The sequence below is a fragment of the Sphaeramia orbicularis genome, chromosome 4, assembly GCF_902148855.1.
Source record: "Sphaeramia orbicularis chromosome 4, fSphaOr1.1, whole genome shotgun sequence".
Lineage (NCBI taxonomy): Eukaryota > Metazoa > Chordata > Actinopteri > Kurtiformes > Apogonidae > Sphaeramia > Sphaeramia orbicularis.
The window spans coordinates 46,334,453-46,351,984 of NC_043960.1; the positions used below are offsets into that span (position 1 = coordinate 46,334,453).

General features: G+C 38.5%; 2 protein-coding genes across 7 annotated transcripts in view; one reads left to right on the forward strand and one right to left on the reverse strand.

Moving 5' to 3' along the window:
* agbl4 (AGBL carboxypeptidase 4) overlaps positions 1 to 7,796 on the reverse strand; it is a 460,789-nt gene extending 452,993 nt beyond the window's left edge. Inside the window, exons 1-2 of the mRNA XM_030132962.1 lie at positions 7,740 to 7,796; positions 6,360 to 6,482 (exon numbers count right to left, since the gene is read on the reverse strand). Of these exons, the coding sequence (XP_029988822.1) occupies positions 6,360 to 6,482; positions 7,740 to 7,773 (157 nt within the window). The 5' untranslated portion in view covers positions 7,774 to 7,796. The remainder of the gene's footprint in view (positions 1 to 6,359; positions 6,483 to 7,739) is intronic.
* A 5,442-nt stretch (positions 7,797 to 13,238) lies between these two features.
* The window catches only part of elavl4 (ELAV like neuron-specific RNA binding protein 4), a 93,229-nt gene continuing 88,935 nt past the window's right edge, over positions 13,239 to 17,532 (forward strand). For 4 of the 6 annotated variants that reach the window (XM_030132464.1, XM_030132466.1, XM_030132465.1 and 1 more), the window contains exons 1-2: positions 13,239 to 13,896; positions 14,613 to 14,756. In XM_030132464.1, coding sequence (XP_029988324.1) covers positions 13,849 to 13,896; positions 14,613 to 14,756 — 192 coding nt within the window. In that variant the 5' untranslated portion in view covers positions 13,239 to 13,848. The remainder of the gene's footprint in view (positions 13,897 to 14,612; positions 14,757 to 17,532) is intronic. The other 2 variants (XM_030132468.1, XM_030132471.1) reach the window with 1 other exon arrangement.

Consider the following 17,532-nt stretch of genomic DNA (forward strand, 5'->3'; position numbering starts at 1 on the left):
ATTACATCATACAACTACTAGCTCTTGGACATGGATGGAATTCGCCTGGAAAAACCTTATAAGATTTTTAATTACACCCAAGTTTAAAAGTAAACAGTTACAGAGGCATCAGGAATGTTGGAGAGAATGCGGGGAGATGGATGTTGACCATTCTCATGTTTTTTGGAAATGTTCAAAACTTTTGGGATATTGGGAAATGATCTACAATGTCCTATGTCAAGTATTAGGGTACACAATTCCAAAGAAACCTGAAATTCTTCATTTGTGCAACTTTGGTGATGGCACGATACGGGAATACGATAAATATTTGGTAAAGGTGATGTTGATAGCTGCAAAAAAATGTATAACAAGGAAATGGGGGAAGATGAACGTGCCATCAAAGGATCAATAGATAACTACAATTAAGGACATATTTCTAATGGAAAAACTAACACACAGATTGAGACTACAAGAACCACAAATAAACAAAAAGTGGAAAAAATGGACATTATATAAGCAAAATTATTGGTAAGACTGTGCTACCCAGACTTGTTCATGTTGTTGTGTTTTCATTTTGTTGTTATTCTTTTAAAAATTAATAAAATATAAGTTACAAAAAATAATAATAATAATATAATACCCAACATTTGCCTATTGACTGCTGGGATAGGCTCCGCCCCCATGACCCTCTCAATGATGAAGAGGTTTGAAAAATGAAAGAATAATAATAATAAATTGTGAACACATGAGTTAAACTCCCCAAGTTTATAAGACCTTGACTTTTTGGGTCCTGACAATCAGAAATCCCTTTGCTCTATCTAAACTTCCAAATAAGTTGGGTTGGATGGACTGGATTGATCGTGAAGCCAGATGAGTCTATGAGTTGTGCTTATCAATGGATCCCATTAAACACTTGTCAACCCTGGGGAATTTCTTTGACCATGCAAGTCATTGTCAGCAGACAGCCATCTGACTAATCAATGAGTACTTAATTACATCTAGTGCTCAGTCCAGAGGTGCAGTAAAACAATACGTGGACCCCCACCCCCATCAGTGTCATCCATTGTAGAGGCACACACTGCTTTACTCAGCACAAAAGAATATGGGACTTCGCTCAAAATGTCAACAGTTGGAGTGTATGACGAAACAAATGTGACAAGACAAGATAAGAATGTCATTTGGATTTCACTCTAAAAACAATTAGGCCTCTCTTATCGCTGTCATGAAATCTGTGCCTCTTGACACAATACACAACAATGGGCCAAGACTTACCGTTTACAGATTAGCCAACTCTTCTATTCTCTCCTATGATTTTGCATTGTCCTAAGTATCGTAAAAACGATCTGAATAGGCGAGATGCCATTTGCATTCAGGGGTTATGGAACATTTGCATATTCCTATTCACACAGTCAACTGAAGCATTTATAAGGTTATATGCAATATGTTAAGGAAACAAATATAATGGTGACGTTCTACCAAAGAGTCCAGTGTCATCTGTATATTAGCATGAAGCTGTGGGATGGATGAAGGCTGGCCATGGTTTCCAGTGTTTCCAGTGACTCTGTGGACCTGTTGGCTCAGACAATGACTATATGAAAATCTGCAGGCCATCACTGACTTAATCAGCATCATGCTGACAACAAAGTGAATTAGGCCTCATCTAAATGGAAATGAGGCTTTAAACCTTTGGCAAACACCTTACATAACCACTGTCTATTTTAATAAACCAATTAGATTTTATTCTATACAATACTAACTCAACTAAATAAACTCTGTGCTGCATGGAAATGTACATGGGATGCAGATATGTCCCAGCCAAGTGAGGGAAAAGAAGGCACACAACCTTACAAATGTATAGGTCTATATAGCTTTAAAATGAATATGTCTGCTTAAGGTATCGTGTTCTAGCCATCCGATCTAATATTGGCTGTCGTAAAAGACCATTTCAATCACTTTGCAAAATGTCCGCGCCTGTGCAACATGTAATACATGTGATAGAAGCTCTCCAATTTCCTTCCTGTCATTGGGATCCCAGATATCAGGCTTCATGCATGAAAAACAGCAGCTATTTAATAACCCATACTGATATTTTAGGTATGTATACTGTTTTATCAGGTTGGAATACTGGCAATAAATCTCATTTAAACATCATATGGGCCGCTGCTGGTTAGCTGAACCTAAAAACCATATAAAACTATATTCTTCAGCACAGAATTCAATATTTAATCAAAACAATTGTTATTATGCTACAGTTATTGTAATATCAAGTTTTGCTGTATAATTATGAGGTTTAGATAGAGCTATTTTAGGTAGCACCTCAGCTATATTAATGTCTTGGCACCATTCAAAGTAATTTGGTAAGTTTTCAAAGATGAAATGGTTGTTTTTAAGTCATATGGATGGATGGATGGATGGATGGATGGATGGATGGTATCTGCTTTACATTTGCCAGTTTTCCTATTTAGACATGATAATAATACTGATCCAAAATAATAAAAAATGTTATTTTTTGTTTGATAATGTTCTATTTTCTTGCCTCAAAACCCCCTACCCATTCACCTAAGTCTTCCAAAAAGAGGGATAATCTGAATGTGAAAGCACCTATGCACTTACTTTTGAAATACAATATATGGTCCGCTTTCTTCTACATTTACCGTATATCCACAGGTGATGGAGACTTTATTTACCTCTGTAGAGGGTACCAGGCCTTTAGTTGATGGAGGTTTGTATTAGAGTCTGACCTTTATTTAATTCTAATTTCCTCCATTTAATAAGTGAAAATGCTCATATTTTGCATAAAACCTCATTTTGATCTGATCCTTCATTACTGAATAAAGATTTATTGTGTAAAAATTGCCATCATGTAGTATGTATGTAGTATTTGAGAACACATTTTTATTTGTTCATATCAAACTCAACACATCAACATCTAGGCCTACATTATATGAGGAAAAAAGTAGAGAGATGACAGAAAATTATGTAAAATGGCAAGAAAGTTCTGTTCATTTCACTGAGGTTGATTCTTGATGATTTGGATTTCTTTACTTAAATATTTACTACTATGACTTCAATGTTTAGTTCAATAGTTAACAACTTTCCAATAAAGCCACACACAGTTAATCATAAATAGTGATGGGATGACATTGGTTATTTATCAGCCTCCAGTTATGACATGAATTTCATCCAACGGTGAGTGGTTTCTTTATTTATCTCAACTGTAGAAGGTATTAAAACTTTAGAGAGGCCTTTAGTTCTAACATCCTCTGTGTGCTAAGTATGATTGGACATATTTTGGTGCAAAGCTTGATTTTAATTTGTCTCTCTTTATAATGTTAAAGTTACTCCCTTATGTTGTTAACACAAATTAATCATTTGCCCTATCTGAAAATAAAATTGAAAACCTTTTAGCATGTTAATGGAAACGCATTTTAGAAATAGCAGAAATTGAATAAATATCCAAAATGATGCTTTCCACCACTGTTTTTCTCCACCCTGTATTTACGGGTTATTTGTTGATGTTGACCACAGCCATTATCAGAGACACACCTCTTAACTGACAAACAGCATTTACTTTTATTAGAGGAAACACAGATTTCAAATAATTCTACAACAATAAGAAAAAAGATGGTTTCATAGGTATATAACTTCAGTTACTATGAAATAACTACTATTAATAATATCATTAATAATTAGAATTGAGTAATTTCAGGGTAAAGAGATCAGTGATGCTTTAATGAAATGGTAACAGAGCATTGATTCGACATTAGATGGCAAACATCAGTTCATCCTCCATTCTAACTTTAGTAATGCATTTACTGGAAAGAGATTAATATCAGTTCCATAAATCATTCAGGAGATACATCCGGAGCCTGAGACACTGGTATGTTAGCTGATCTCAGAGTGGGAGCTCAGTGCCCATTAATCAATGTCTGAGCTCCTCTGGCCATGTCATCTGGGAAAAAAGGAAAATTTATAAAAAGACCAATCACTATAGTAGTATCTCAGCACACTAATGTCCTAATGCAACATGTTTGAGATGCTAACAGACCTGTGTATATGCACACACTTGACCAAACCATGGATTAGGATCCACACTTATCCTTTAATGTGCTGAGACCAAAACTAACCCATAATCACATAATGATTCAAAAACAAATGAGACTTGAAACAAAAGCAACTGATCTCTAAGTCTGCAAAATCACAATAAAGACACGAGAAGAGTAAAAATCTACTCTGAAGACCATCAGTGACAATGTCACTGATACAGACATCAGGAAGTAAACGGGGGGCTCATCTCAGTCTGCACAAACTAAAATGGACTTTTTTGTGAAAATATGAAATGTGACTTCCATCTTAACCTTCTCTCCACAGAGACCTGCTGTTTGGATAATTCACTCAGCCTGACTGTGCTCTTCTGTTTGTGAATAACCACCTGACTTTGTCACTGGTGGAAAAACTCTCATTGCTTTTCTATTTATAAGTCAGAAACAGGACACAGAAGCATTTTACCTTAATCCTAACCTATCTGGAAGAGGTGGAGTAGCTCACGAACAAGCAAAGGAGAACCACTGACAATGCAGTAATGCTAATGCATGCTAGTTTTAGCATTAGAGAGTTAGGGGAGAGGTCATGCTAAATACAGCATCAGTGTGTTTATCCAATCAGGGTTTATGGCACACCCAAAAATTCCTCAACATAAAAATTCTGAAAACGATTAAAGGGTCCAAGAACACAGTTCAGTCCAATTCAGATAAAAGTCTTCCATTACATGAATGATGTGTTCAGACACATATATCTGAATTTGACTTACACAGACTTAAATGTATAAAATAAATTAGTTTAATTGTTGATCATCATTTAGGACATTTATTTATTTATTTATTTATTTATTTATTTATTTATATAAGTACTATATAAAGATGCATATGTTCTAAAATTTTAACTGTCTGAAGTTTTTTAAAATGAAAAATGCATCTAAGAGGAGATGTAAATGCTACACAGACAAAACCATGGACTTTGATTGGACAGTCTGTCCAGGTACAGGACATTAATAGCCAAACACAACATGCTGTTTGCAGGAGGTGACTTACTATTAATGGAAATAACAAAACAATATCCAAACCATTCCACACAACCTTCAAGGTACAACAGGACAGGAGTCTAGTCACAGCATATCTGTTGTAACTCAGCCCACTACCAAACTGAACTGTAAAGGACATACAACATGACAACAACATGGAAAAGACAATAAAACACAACACAGAAAAATATTAACATTATAAACTAGTACTTCCATGACATGCCTGCATAGGACGCAGAGTTACCATCTGCAGCTAAACACATATGGAACTAAAGTCCAACGTCAGAAAAACACTTCACTCACACCAACTGAACTGTGTTTCCCAAATGTAGGGTTGGAACCCAAAGTGGGTCACTGAGCTGTTGACATTGGGTCAGAGGCCAAAATATAGCAATAATGTGACATGCAAATTCATGTTCCTAATTAAACCAGGAGTTTATAAATGCTGACCTCATCAAAGTTGTCAAACAGCTAAAATTATGCAAAAAAGATGAAACAAAATAAAAATTACATTACATTACATTACAAAATATTAAGTGTTTCATTCAGAAACAGTTACTGTGGTTTGTGATTTGAGGACACACACTTTTAATTCTTCAAGCAGATGCTGTAAAAAACTAATGGGTTCCAGATATTGACTCAGTTAATAAATATTCCAAAATACTTGAAATACTGAACTTTCAACTGATACACTGTGTGTCTGTAATAAATGGAGGTTGAATGCTGAAATATACAGTAGGTAGGCCTAAATATAGTTGCCCCATGGGGAAAGACCCGGTCACCAGGTGCTTGCCGAGGAGCCCCTCCCCCAGGCTTGGCTCCAGGGTGGGGCCCCGGTGACCCTGCGCCGGACGAGGGAACCTTGGTTCCTTGTTCTGACATCCATATAGGTTCAGAATCACTCTTCGTCTGACCCCTCACGTAGGCCCAGTTTGCCTTGGGAGACCCTACCAGGGGCTAGACGCCCCCGACAACATATCTCCTACGATCATTCAGGCACTCAAACCCCTACACCATGGTAAGGTGGCAGTTCAAGGAGGAGGTGATCTATGCACATAAATAAAATTTTAAAAATCCTAATATCAACTCAAATCTGAATGAAGCAGACAGGAGTTTATGGTCAGGTTGATTTGATGAAGCAAAAGACAGTGAAATATTTTGTATCAGCTGGTGAATAGGATGGATGGTTTAAGCTCTGAGGAAAACCACAGGATTTGTCTGACAGGAAAAAATCAGTCTTATCTGCTTTGTGAAAGGTGGCATGGACTAATAACGTTTTTATTCGTGTTTCAGTACTCACCACTCTCAAAGCAAGCGTCAAACACCAGATGCCCTTTCCTTGGAGCTCCTGCGTAACCTGGTGGACTCACCATCAGCTTATTGACATTTCCAACCAGGGCATCCTCGCCTCCTGTTTCACTGCCTAAAGAAGAATCAGGAGGATCAGAGTCAAACTTTATCTGGAAATGTTATGTGGAAGTGCTTCTGTGACGGCACTTTTAAAAAATTATTTCATGATGTTTTTCACACATAGCAAATAAATATACAGAGGAAGCATAGAATTTATACATTCTTAAAAAGCCATGCACAGCATTTACTTATTTATTTATTAATTTATTGGGCTTTTTATTTTACCACAATGCTTGCTGTATACGGAGAAACATAGATGATTTACAATGTATTTTATCAACACCATCGTATATATTATAGTAGGAGGAGGAGTAAAGCTACTGGTAATATAATTAATGATTTTTTTAGTGCTAATAAATGTCACAAATAAACTTCATCACATAAGGTTATTATACATAATATAAATAATTAACTTAGATACTGACTTCTTTTCACCTGTCTTTTTATTGATCTTGTACTTGTATTCCATTACATTTCTTGGGCATCTTTGACTGCATTTTAGTTATTTTATTCGTGCAGCCGTTTACACTGATGGAAACTAAATCATACCAGCATTCCTTTTGTTGTTCTTTTACAGACTGATGATAACATAATGATTACAGCCCACTGCAGTATTTATTAATGTCACTGCCTGTGAACACAGTGGCACTTCTTAAACTATACTTAACCATGAGTTAAGTCTAGTCAATGTCATTGTATTTCTATGTGTTAAATATTTGTGGCTGTGGAACATTTAGTCTGTGTCAAAGTGCAGCGTTTGCTTGTTTTTTGTTTGATCGCAGAAAATGCTTTTAACTGGAGGAGAAAACGGGATGAGAAGACTATAAAGTGGAACTGAAGTCCCGCTGCTACCGGCGGCTAAAGGAGCTGATTAGCTTCGTAGCTGCAGGTGGATGCTCTTAACCAGGTGACAGAGCTAGGTTAGCTGGGTTTGCTAACAGGCTCACGTAGATTTACACCTGCTCTATTCGGGGATGCGGTTCACCTGAACACAGGTGCCTGTGTCCCTGCGGGCAGGCACTTATACGGCTGGAAAATGTCGGTAGCCTTAACAGCTAAATCATAGTAAGCCGATGACAGGAGCCTTGTTTACATCCATGAACATGCTAGCTAGTGCACGAGCTTAGCATCTGTCACATTAGCGTCATCACAAAAGCAGAAAGCGAGTGTAAACATGCAGGTCTTATTGGTCAGACAGCCGGGAATCTGCAGCACGTCTGTACGTCTATATTTATTAAGGTAAAGCCAGATAGGGCTCGTATTTACACACCGGTGTCGACGTCTCTACCAGTGTTCTCCTCCATCTTCCTTTCCTTTCGGACGCTCTCTGACTGTTGCCAGGACAACGGAGGAGGAGGAGAGGAGCCTCATCTGCATCAACAGAGGATGGATTTAGTATGAAAACATACTACATCCAGCAGTACACATGGACAAGGTAAGCAGTGTCAGAATCAGATGTTGGATTAACTGTAGAAATACTGACACTTAATTAATCTCTGTCTAATATTGTCTAAAACCATCTAAATTAACTAAACCTTCATTATCTAAGCATGTAACTGCTATGATCATCCATATGATATAGTGACATCACATATTCTGGCATCCTTAAGCCAGATGTTACTCCAGTAAATGCTTGTACATCTCAGTCCAATTGTCATACATGCATTTTCCATTTTTAGAGGTGAAAAAAGCCAAGCAGTACAGGCAGCAGTCAGAGATTGTGAATTACCTGGCAGATTGATTAAAGCTGGAGGTTTTCTAGACAATTGGACCATAGATGTCATCAAGGCCAATCAAGCCTGAGCCTATTCCTTTCCCATTTACAAAGGCTGCACCTGATTAAGTCCATCAAATGAGCAGCCGCACAACTCCTGAAGCAGGAGGCATACAGGCTGCTGCTAATTTTCAGGTTATAAGCTGTGTGTAACGGGACTAAATGAATAAGACCAGGGAGAGGGCAATGATTTTTCTCTCTGTGTGTGATCTGTATTTGATGGCGAGCATCAACAGGCCACTGAGTAGATAGGTCGGACTGATTATTTCTCAGATGACAAGGAGAGAATACAGAGCTGCTGTGTAATTTTTCGTTAAAATTGAAAATTGAATAGCTGTCCTCCGTGCTATGTCATTCCTTTAACACTGTGCCAATTAAAGAGTTCTATGGTGGCGCAATCATTCATTTTCAAAAGGGAGATTGAAATTGAATTATGGAGCATGAGAAGAATGAATTAGGTATTCTATATGTTTGCACAGGAGCAGTTGTATTAAGTACAAAATGGTGGCGTATCTCTGCTACAGTCAGTTTGTTTGAGATCCAGTACGCAGTTTAATTTAATAACGCTTATAAATGCTTACGTGGGTTGTGAAAGATGTTCACTGTAAAGAACTAGAGTCAGCAAGCTTTATATATGAAGAAAAAAAAATGATTTGTCTAATATCTGAGCCCTTTAAATGGTACTACACTTTATTCATATATATATATATATATATATATATATATATATATACACACACACACACACACACACACACACACACACACACACACACACACACACATTTTTTCACAGTACTATCTTAACTCTGTTACACTTTGGTGAGCTGTAAAACTATCTCCTGGACTGGATGTTAAGTAAATCCTTCAAATGTGGCTAAGAATTCTACATGTAGGTTCAGGTCATCTATAGAGCATTGAATGAAGCTTATGTGTTGGCACAGGGGGTTAAATTATTTCATGGATTATACAGAAGAAAAGTAAATATAGGGGCAAAAGTATTGGGACACACTGAATTTGAGGTTTAGGGTTAGTTTGTGCACATTGTCATCGAGGCTTACCAATTGCATCTGTCTGTTTTACTTAATTTTACTTCATTTTTTTAAAATATGATTCTTTTTTTTCTCTCTTTATCTCTAAAATATAATTCTAATTGTTTTATTAAATTTTAAGTTATATCTGTAGGTTTTTGAAATGTTTGTCACATTCTGACCATAAATATTCATTGTAATTCTAAAGTAACATTTTTCTTTTTTTTCCACTTCTCACTCTCTCACCCTTTAAACGTAAAATAAATATTGATTTGATATATATCATGACAAATTATTGAAAACAAATGACATGAACATTTTTATCAGGATAAGTTATCAATTGGACATGAATGTGAACTGCTCTAAACTGTCCATTTATCATACACAAAGGCAGAGTTAATATGAAATTACATGAAATTATTACAGCTCATATTTTAAATGATATACTTTGAAAATAGAATGTACTTACTTAAAACTGATTCTCTTTCTACTTTCATTCAGCTCTTCACATATCTAAGAAAGCATAAAATATTCATGTATAAAATATAAAAATGTAAATAGAAAACCATTTTCATCTGTATTTGTAAGTAAATTAGGGCTGTGTCATAAAACATCTCAAAATATGATCCTAATAAAATGTATGTGTGGGGTTTATTTAATGCTGATAAAATGTATTCATGGATGAAACAGAATATCACATAGAGTAGAATAAATACAACACATGTGGACAGATGGTAAAATTGGTAAAACATCAGATAGGTCTAGATGTGACATGTTCCACTATCTGTGTCCAGATGATATAGCTCAAAATAAAATAGTGAAGAAGTTAATAATGAGATCATTTACACTTGACTGCTTCTGTCCCTGGACAAAGCCCTTCCCTCTGCTCAGACTACAGTACTACAACTCATTACAAATACACAAATCCAACTGAAGTCAGACTTCAGCACTGTTAGGCTTAAAACAATCAACCTCCTGATGAGATTCTACTGCTCACAGAACTGCCCTATTAATATGTTTAATTCAGTCTAAATTTGGCCACCGGTGTTGTTTTTCAGTTTTAGAGAAACCTTAAAAATATTCCAGTATTTTTGAAAAAACAAAAATGTAATTTAGACCAAAACCTAGTCAGAATTTGTTTAAGTTTATTCTTTTCTCAAAGATTAATATATACAATATCTACTATATGTTCAATTAAAATCATAATGTTTTAACTGTATTTTAATATAATACTTACATGCAGTTTGATGGAATCTTATACTGAACCTTTAGAATGACATGAGTTTAATAGGATCAACTGCTGTACTGATTTTGATGGTGAGTAAATACAGTGCAGTGAAAATAGTGAGCATTAAATGTTTATTTAATTTTTTTCTTGATGGCTTTCCTTTTCCTTTAAAGGTTCATTCTATATTATTCTGTCATCCTTAAAACACGTTTGAAGAATGGTGGAAAAAATAGCAACACTTTCAACAATAACCCGTCCTCTGTCTGTGCATGTTTGCACTATGTTTCTGTCATAATGTTTGAAAAACCACCAATGATTTAATGAACACATCCATCAGTTGAAAACAGAAGAACATGAAAGAGAAGTACAATCCACACTGTGGTCTCACACATTTTTAATTATCTCTCAGGAGAGTGTATTTTTACATGCTTATCAAAACATTTTTTTGACCTCTTACGATTCCTGAGCGCGGCAAAGCGCCTCATATGTAGACATGGCTGTCACGGCTAAATACAGAACCTACAGTAACTTTAAGAAGTCCGGGCTATTTTCAGTGTGGATTATTGCTCATGTCTGGAGGACACACCACATCATCCATGCAGAACACATCAAAAACCCCTCAGGGAAACAGTAGCTGTGGCACCACAAAGGTGTTTTCAAACCCTGCTTTTCATTCTTTCTGAAAGATTCTCTTTCTTCTAAACTGAAAAATGATTAAATAAGTCAGTGTTTATAGTATGGAACCACAACTAAAATAATAATAAAAATACAGCTGACATTAAGAATCTCTTGTGTATGTTTGCAGGCTGCAGTTGAGTGTGTGTAAGTGTGTGTTTTTGCATTTTGGTGTTTTTGTGTTTGTATCTGAGCAGGTACAGGGAAACCCTTTTTACTCTGACCAGTTAAGGACTTCCACACATAAAGCCCATCAACAGTGAAGAAGGAAGTCATGCAAAAATCAGAGCACAGGGCACGTGTGTGTGTGTGTGTGTGTGTGTGTGTGTGTGTGTGCATGTGTGTGTGGTGTGTGTGTGTGTGTGTGTGCGTGTGTGTGTGTGTGCGTGTGTGTGGTGTGTGTGCGTGTGTGTGTGTGCGTGTGTGTGTGTGTGTGTGGTGGGGGGACACAGAGAATCACTATGGTGACAGCAGTCAGGGGGGGCTCAGGGGAGGAAGGCTGGGTCAGAGAGAAAGGATGAGAGGCAGCTGACGGAGGAATCAGCCCTCACTCTGGATGATTCAACTGACAGCCCCCCCCACACACAAACACACACACACACACACACACACATACACACACCCACACACCCCCAGGGCTCCCAGAGGGGCCCCCGGCTTTACTGAGCAGGGATGTGGCCAGCAGCCTTCTGCTTCATCTTTAGTAGAAAAAAAATGAAATAACATAAATGAAATGGAATTGAATCCAACATATGATGAGAGTTTAATAACAGGGTGATGCTGATACCGTCACATATACTGAAACTTATGAATATGCAGAAAGAGGGAAAACATGCTAATTTAAAACATGTAAACAATATTTCATGTCACATCCTTGAACAGTGTGAGTCACATATTTTCAGTTGCATATTTTTTTATTAACACCCATAAAAACAAGCGTGTTTAGACTTTTTTTTTTTTGCTTATATGGTTTCCGTGAGCGGTTCTCCCCCTGTTTATCCACGCCCACGCCGTTTCTGTCGTCATGTGTCACTTCCTCCGTCTCTGCCTCCCGTCCTCCCGTCCTCCCTCCTCCACCATCCTGGACAGTGTCCACCTCAACAGATGGTCCAGTGTCAATAGACTGCTATTAACTGGCCGCTCTCCCCGCTCAGATCCAAGACTGCAAAAAAGCACATTCAGAATGCTTTCACTAAGATTAGCACTGGCTTTTTTTCATTTCCTCCTCATAATTCTAATATACTACTAATTCACACGGCCATACAGGACACACAGATACCGTAGAGCTGGCATTACCTACCCTCAAGTCGCTCTGTTGTCAGGTCAAACCAAGAATGTGGTGAATCATATTCTTGGCACAAGGTTGTCTGATTTTTTTACTAGGCTTTTTTTTGTGTTGTTTATTTGTTCCGTAGTTGGGATCTCCTGCCATGTCTGTGACTGGCTGCTTCGTCATCTCTGGACCACACCCTGCCGAGGAAAAAGGATAGAAGGACATTCCACCTGACCTTGATGCACACACACATCCACACCAGCCGGACCTTGCACTGTTTCCCCCTCATACCGTTTTGTTTCGTCCTCAGAGGGACCCCTCATAATTTCCATTCTCTTGAGGTCTATTAATAGTGCGTAGATTTTATCACCTTACTTGTATTAATGTCACAAAATCAGCTCTAAGAAAGTGAAAGCTTTTCACTGTAGCCCCTTAGACAAGTGAATTTCTCTCAGGAATATTTGGTTGTCTGCCGTGAGCACAGACATTCCTCCACCCTCTACAGCTGTTTGTTTTAGATGCACATGAACACAGAGAGAACAGAGAATCTGAAAGATAGGAGTGGCACCGACAGAGAGGAGGAAGGGATGTGGCAGCGATAGTGTCGCTGTTGCTAGAATAGTCTTCCCACCTTGTGGTCACACAGTGAACTGTAGCTGCATCAATGCGTGAGCAATAGGAGGAGAGAGTGAGAGAGAGAGGGAGGGAGGGAGGGAGGGAGGGAGAGAGAGAGAGGGAGAGTAAAGGAGCGAGCCAGAGGGAGTGATTCAGAGAGAGAGAGAGCAAAAGGGAGGGGAGTTTAAACTAAGTGCTATGTTTTGGGACAGGCTAATCTGCTAGCGAGCAGTGTGAGGATCGGAGCGTATTGTGTGAGCCAGTGTGCGGGGGAAAGATAAGGGAGGCATCCAGCCGCCAGCCCGACCCACCGACCGACCCACCGACCGCCTCATGCCTGTTTTAATGTGCTGACTCTGAGGAGATTTAGAGAGAGAGAGAAAGAGAGAGAGAAAACAACAGCGTATTGACTCCTTAGACGTGTGCGGAGGAGACCCTGGGCTCAAACGCCGCCACCGCCGCCACTACAGCAGCCAGAGCACAGCACACTGAGGGGCATCCATCAGCAACACAAGGGGGCAAGAAGACACAAAAATAGACGGACTGAAAAAACACACAAATCAGAAAATTTAAAGAGGATTTCTACTCCCCTCTTTTTTTCAATTGATTTCATTTTTTTCTTTCTTCTTTCTTTTTTGTGTTTGCTGCTGCCGGGACTGACTCCCAAACCCTAGTGAGAAAAGAAACCGGGAAAGCCAAAAAGACACAAGAACTGAAGAGAATCTAAATATATAAATATCTCTATATATAAAGGACAGAACGAACAAATCATCGAATCTGAATATGTTTGAAATAAGCCGAACACTCAACGCCGCTTTGTTGAGCAATGAGGTAAAGACATTTGGATTTCTTTCTTCATCTCACCTGTGTATGTCTGCTGCCAACCATTCTGTCATGTGTGATGTTTTTGTGTGTCCGTGACTGTGTGTGTGTGTCTGTGCACTTGTGTATGCTTGTAGCCAGAAGACAGAGGTGGATGATGGGTAATAGATGTTTAGGATATCTCCCTGGTACAAATGCTTGGTACAGAAGGAGGGGAATAAAAGGGACTGCTATGCTTCTCACACTCATCCTCACTTGTAATAGTAAATGCAGAGCTAGTAATTAGACTTTACCCCCCCATCCCCATGCCCCCACCACCACCACCACCTATTGTAACTAGCTTTCAGACCTGTCCAACGTAGGCTTGTTGTGAAATTGCCGACCTGGGGCTAAACCGTATGTGAGCCTTCATGTGCACGTACAGTAAGTTTGGAAGAGCGAGTGTCTGGAATCGTTCACACATGCATTTGAGCAAGAGCAAAGTGTTCTGTAACCCCCCTGTACCTCGTCTTTCTTCAAGCCCCCCCCATCCCCAACCCTACCCCCCCAACACACACACCCTTTCTGTCCTTTTCCAATTCTCCTCATCCCTTCCTCCTCGCCGTGATCTGCTCTCCTTCCCTTCTTTCACACCCCTTTCCCTCTCTCTCTTTTCTCCTTCCTCCCCCCTTCCCCCCACCCCTCCCGTTGTCTGAGTATGAGCTGTGTGTGTGTTCTGTGAGCAGCATCTCAAGATGATGACAAGGTATGGGCAGCTCTCGGGACTAGCGGCCAGCGCTGGCGTAGGCTCCGTCCCCGAGACGCACTCGCCGCTATTTCCCAGGGATCTGTTGTCAGCGCCAGCCCAGATGGGCTACAGGTCACGCCTGGTAAGGAGATAGACAGACTAATGTACTATATATATATATATATATATATATATATATATATATGTATGTATGTATGTATATGTGTGTGTGTGTGTGTATATATACATATATAAATATATATATACATATATCCATCACTGAAATCAACATGGGCAGGCGTAATTTAAAATCAAGAACCGGGGGGGAAAACAGGAGAGTTTATTGGTGTGAATCTGTGAATGTGTGTGTGAGGAAAATAGCAAAAGGGCAAAAAGAGCAAATCAATTGTGGGATCCTTCCTGTATCCCCAATGGATGGTATTAGTAAATATTTACGTTGTGATGTTTGTTCAATTATGAACGCCTACTCTGTCTTTAGTCTCTGCCAGTCAGACTGTTATCAAGGGAATATCAGGGCTTTGTGTGTGAGTGTGTGTGTTTGTGTGAGTAATCCATTTAACATTGGTTGTATTTTGTGAATTCTGTCGGCGTCTGCACTATTAGCATTTTCCTGTTGGTATTTTTATTCTAAATGATGAATTACCTTTCAAACTAAATGAATATGAAATAAACACTAGCAGTGGAGTTGGACTATTTGGAAACTTTATATAATAACTGAGGTAGCACAGGATTTTTTTTTTCAATACAATTAGTCAGTGTAATATATAAATTAGATATGAAAACTATTAATTCACATTTAATCAGAAGTCACATCAGCAGAGCAACACCATAAATAGATAAAATTGTTTTGTTTGTTTTTTTTCAACTGGAGTCAGCATTACTCTGCCATTCACAGAGAAAACATTACTGTTTTACTGTTTTTTTGTTTTTTGTTTTTTTTTTTAGGTTTCTCTAGGGGGAATGGAAAGAGAGAGGGAAAAGGGGAAAAAATGGCAGGAGAAAAACCCAGAGCGTTTAGGCAAAAGCGTTATAAGAAAATCCCCGACTCGCTGCATTAACGCAACATGAAGCTGTGGGTGTCTAATCTGCTGTGGGCTCTTCATTGGTTCGGCTCCCCTTCAAACTGGCTCAGATCCACACCCCGGAGCCTCCCGGAAGCCTCCATAACCCACTGTCATGCTGCTGACTGTACCCAGGGGTTTCCGTCAAACCCAGTGTATGCAAATGCAGCAGGATAAGAAGCACTGAAGTACAGCCATGCTGAGCTGGGCTTCAGAACAAAACAAAAAAAAAAAACAAACAAACAAAAAAATTTTTTTCTTTCAGTTTTTACTTTGAATTCTTACAAGAGTTCAAATACATGTGTCCAGTGTTTAGCTGTTATTACACGTCCAACACATAAAACAGCACTTTCTGCCTTTGCCCCGTTTTTACTCAGAACAGCGTTATCTGTTGTTTGCATAAAGCTACTGGACCATAAATTATTTGTTGAAACCATTGGAACTAATTAGCTGAATTTATTACATGAATATGATTGACACGTTAACATATTTGATGCATCTTATCAGCACTGATGAGACGGAATAACAGAATTTAAAGTGATTACTTAACCAGTCCGTTCTGGGGTGGAACATGATGATCAGATAACTGCAAATTCAATTAAATTCAACAACAAAGGCTTTTCAATGAAGATAAAGGAAAAAAAATATAGCAAATGAATGCAAAACATTGTTATGAATAACCGAGCGACTATAGAATCATGTGGTTAATGTGGTTGTGGCTGCGGCTAAAAGCTTTGGCCTATACTGGTGTATTTTTGGGGGTTTTGCACATGGTTTATTGGTGATGAGGTGTGTTCCTGTGTGTGTGTGTGTGTGTGTGTGTGTGTGTGTGTGTGTGTGTGTGTGTGTGTGTGTGTGTGTGTGTGTGAGGGTGTGTGTGTGTGTGTATGTGTTTAAGCGCATATGTTTGTGTACGCATTCTAAAATGTGCTCATGCGCGCGCATGATTACACTGGTTAAAAAAGACCATCGTTATAGTGATTAATGGTGCCTTCATTAAGCACAGCAAGATCATTTGCATACATTAGATAAATGTGCTGGAAGACTCAGATGGCTTTGGCTTGTAAAGCCTCAAAAGCACCACTGATTTTCTATTCATTTATTTATTTTACCTTTGTGATAGCAGAAGGAAATACAATTGTGCAGCTGCAGCAAAACATTTCTCAGTATCTAAAGCTGATAAAGTATGTCATTGTTTGAAAAATAAATACAGAAAATTGTAGTTATTTTATCTCTGAATCACTCAGTACCGCACCACATGGAATTAAACTACAGTTTTAACACATGAATTAAAAGCTAAATGGATTTGTCCTGTCGCCGGGAGCTAAGTTTACCTTTACTTCGCCTGCGTTTTCAGTTTGCTTCAATGCATTTGTGTGTTTATTTGCTACATGTGTCTGCTTTCGTTGTTCTATGTTGTTGGACAGAGCTTTTAAAAGAGCCTCCAGCAAATTAAATACAGAATCCATCAGTATTAAAGCATGCACTCACACTCACAGGAGACAAGATTCAGCATGCAATAATGAAATTTAAGCCGATGTGTTCCTCTTTTTCCGCAGTGTCAGTTTACAACATTCAGATGACCAGGCAGTCTCAAATGCCAGGTCACTTTAGAAAAAGCAAATAAAAATTAAAAGTGAGCAGAAGAGAATTGTAAATTATTTGGTGTTTCTACGACTGGAATCAATTTTTATTTTTTTTTAAAATCCTACACGTGTGAAAAGCTGCAGCGTGCCGTGCTTCAGAGCTGAATGTTGTTAATTTGTAGAAAGCTTCACTGATTACCCACTGCAGGCAGCTGCCGTTCCCTACGAGACACAAGGCTTTGTTTGACAA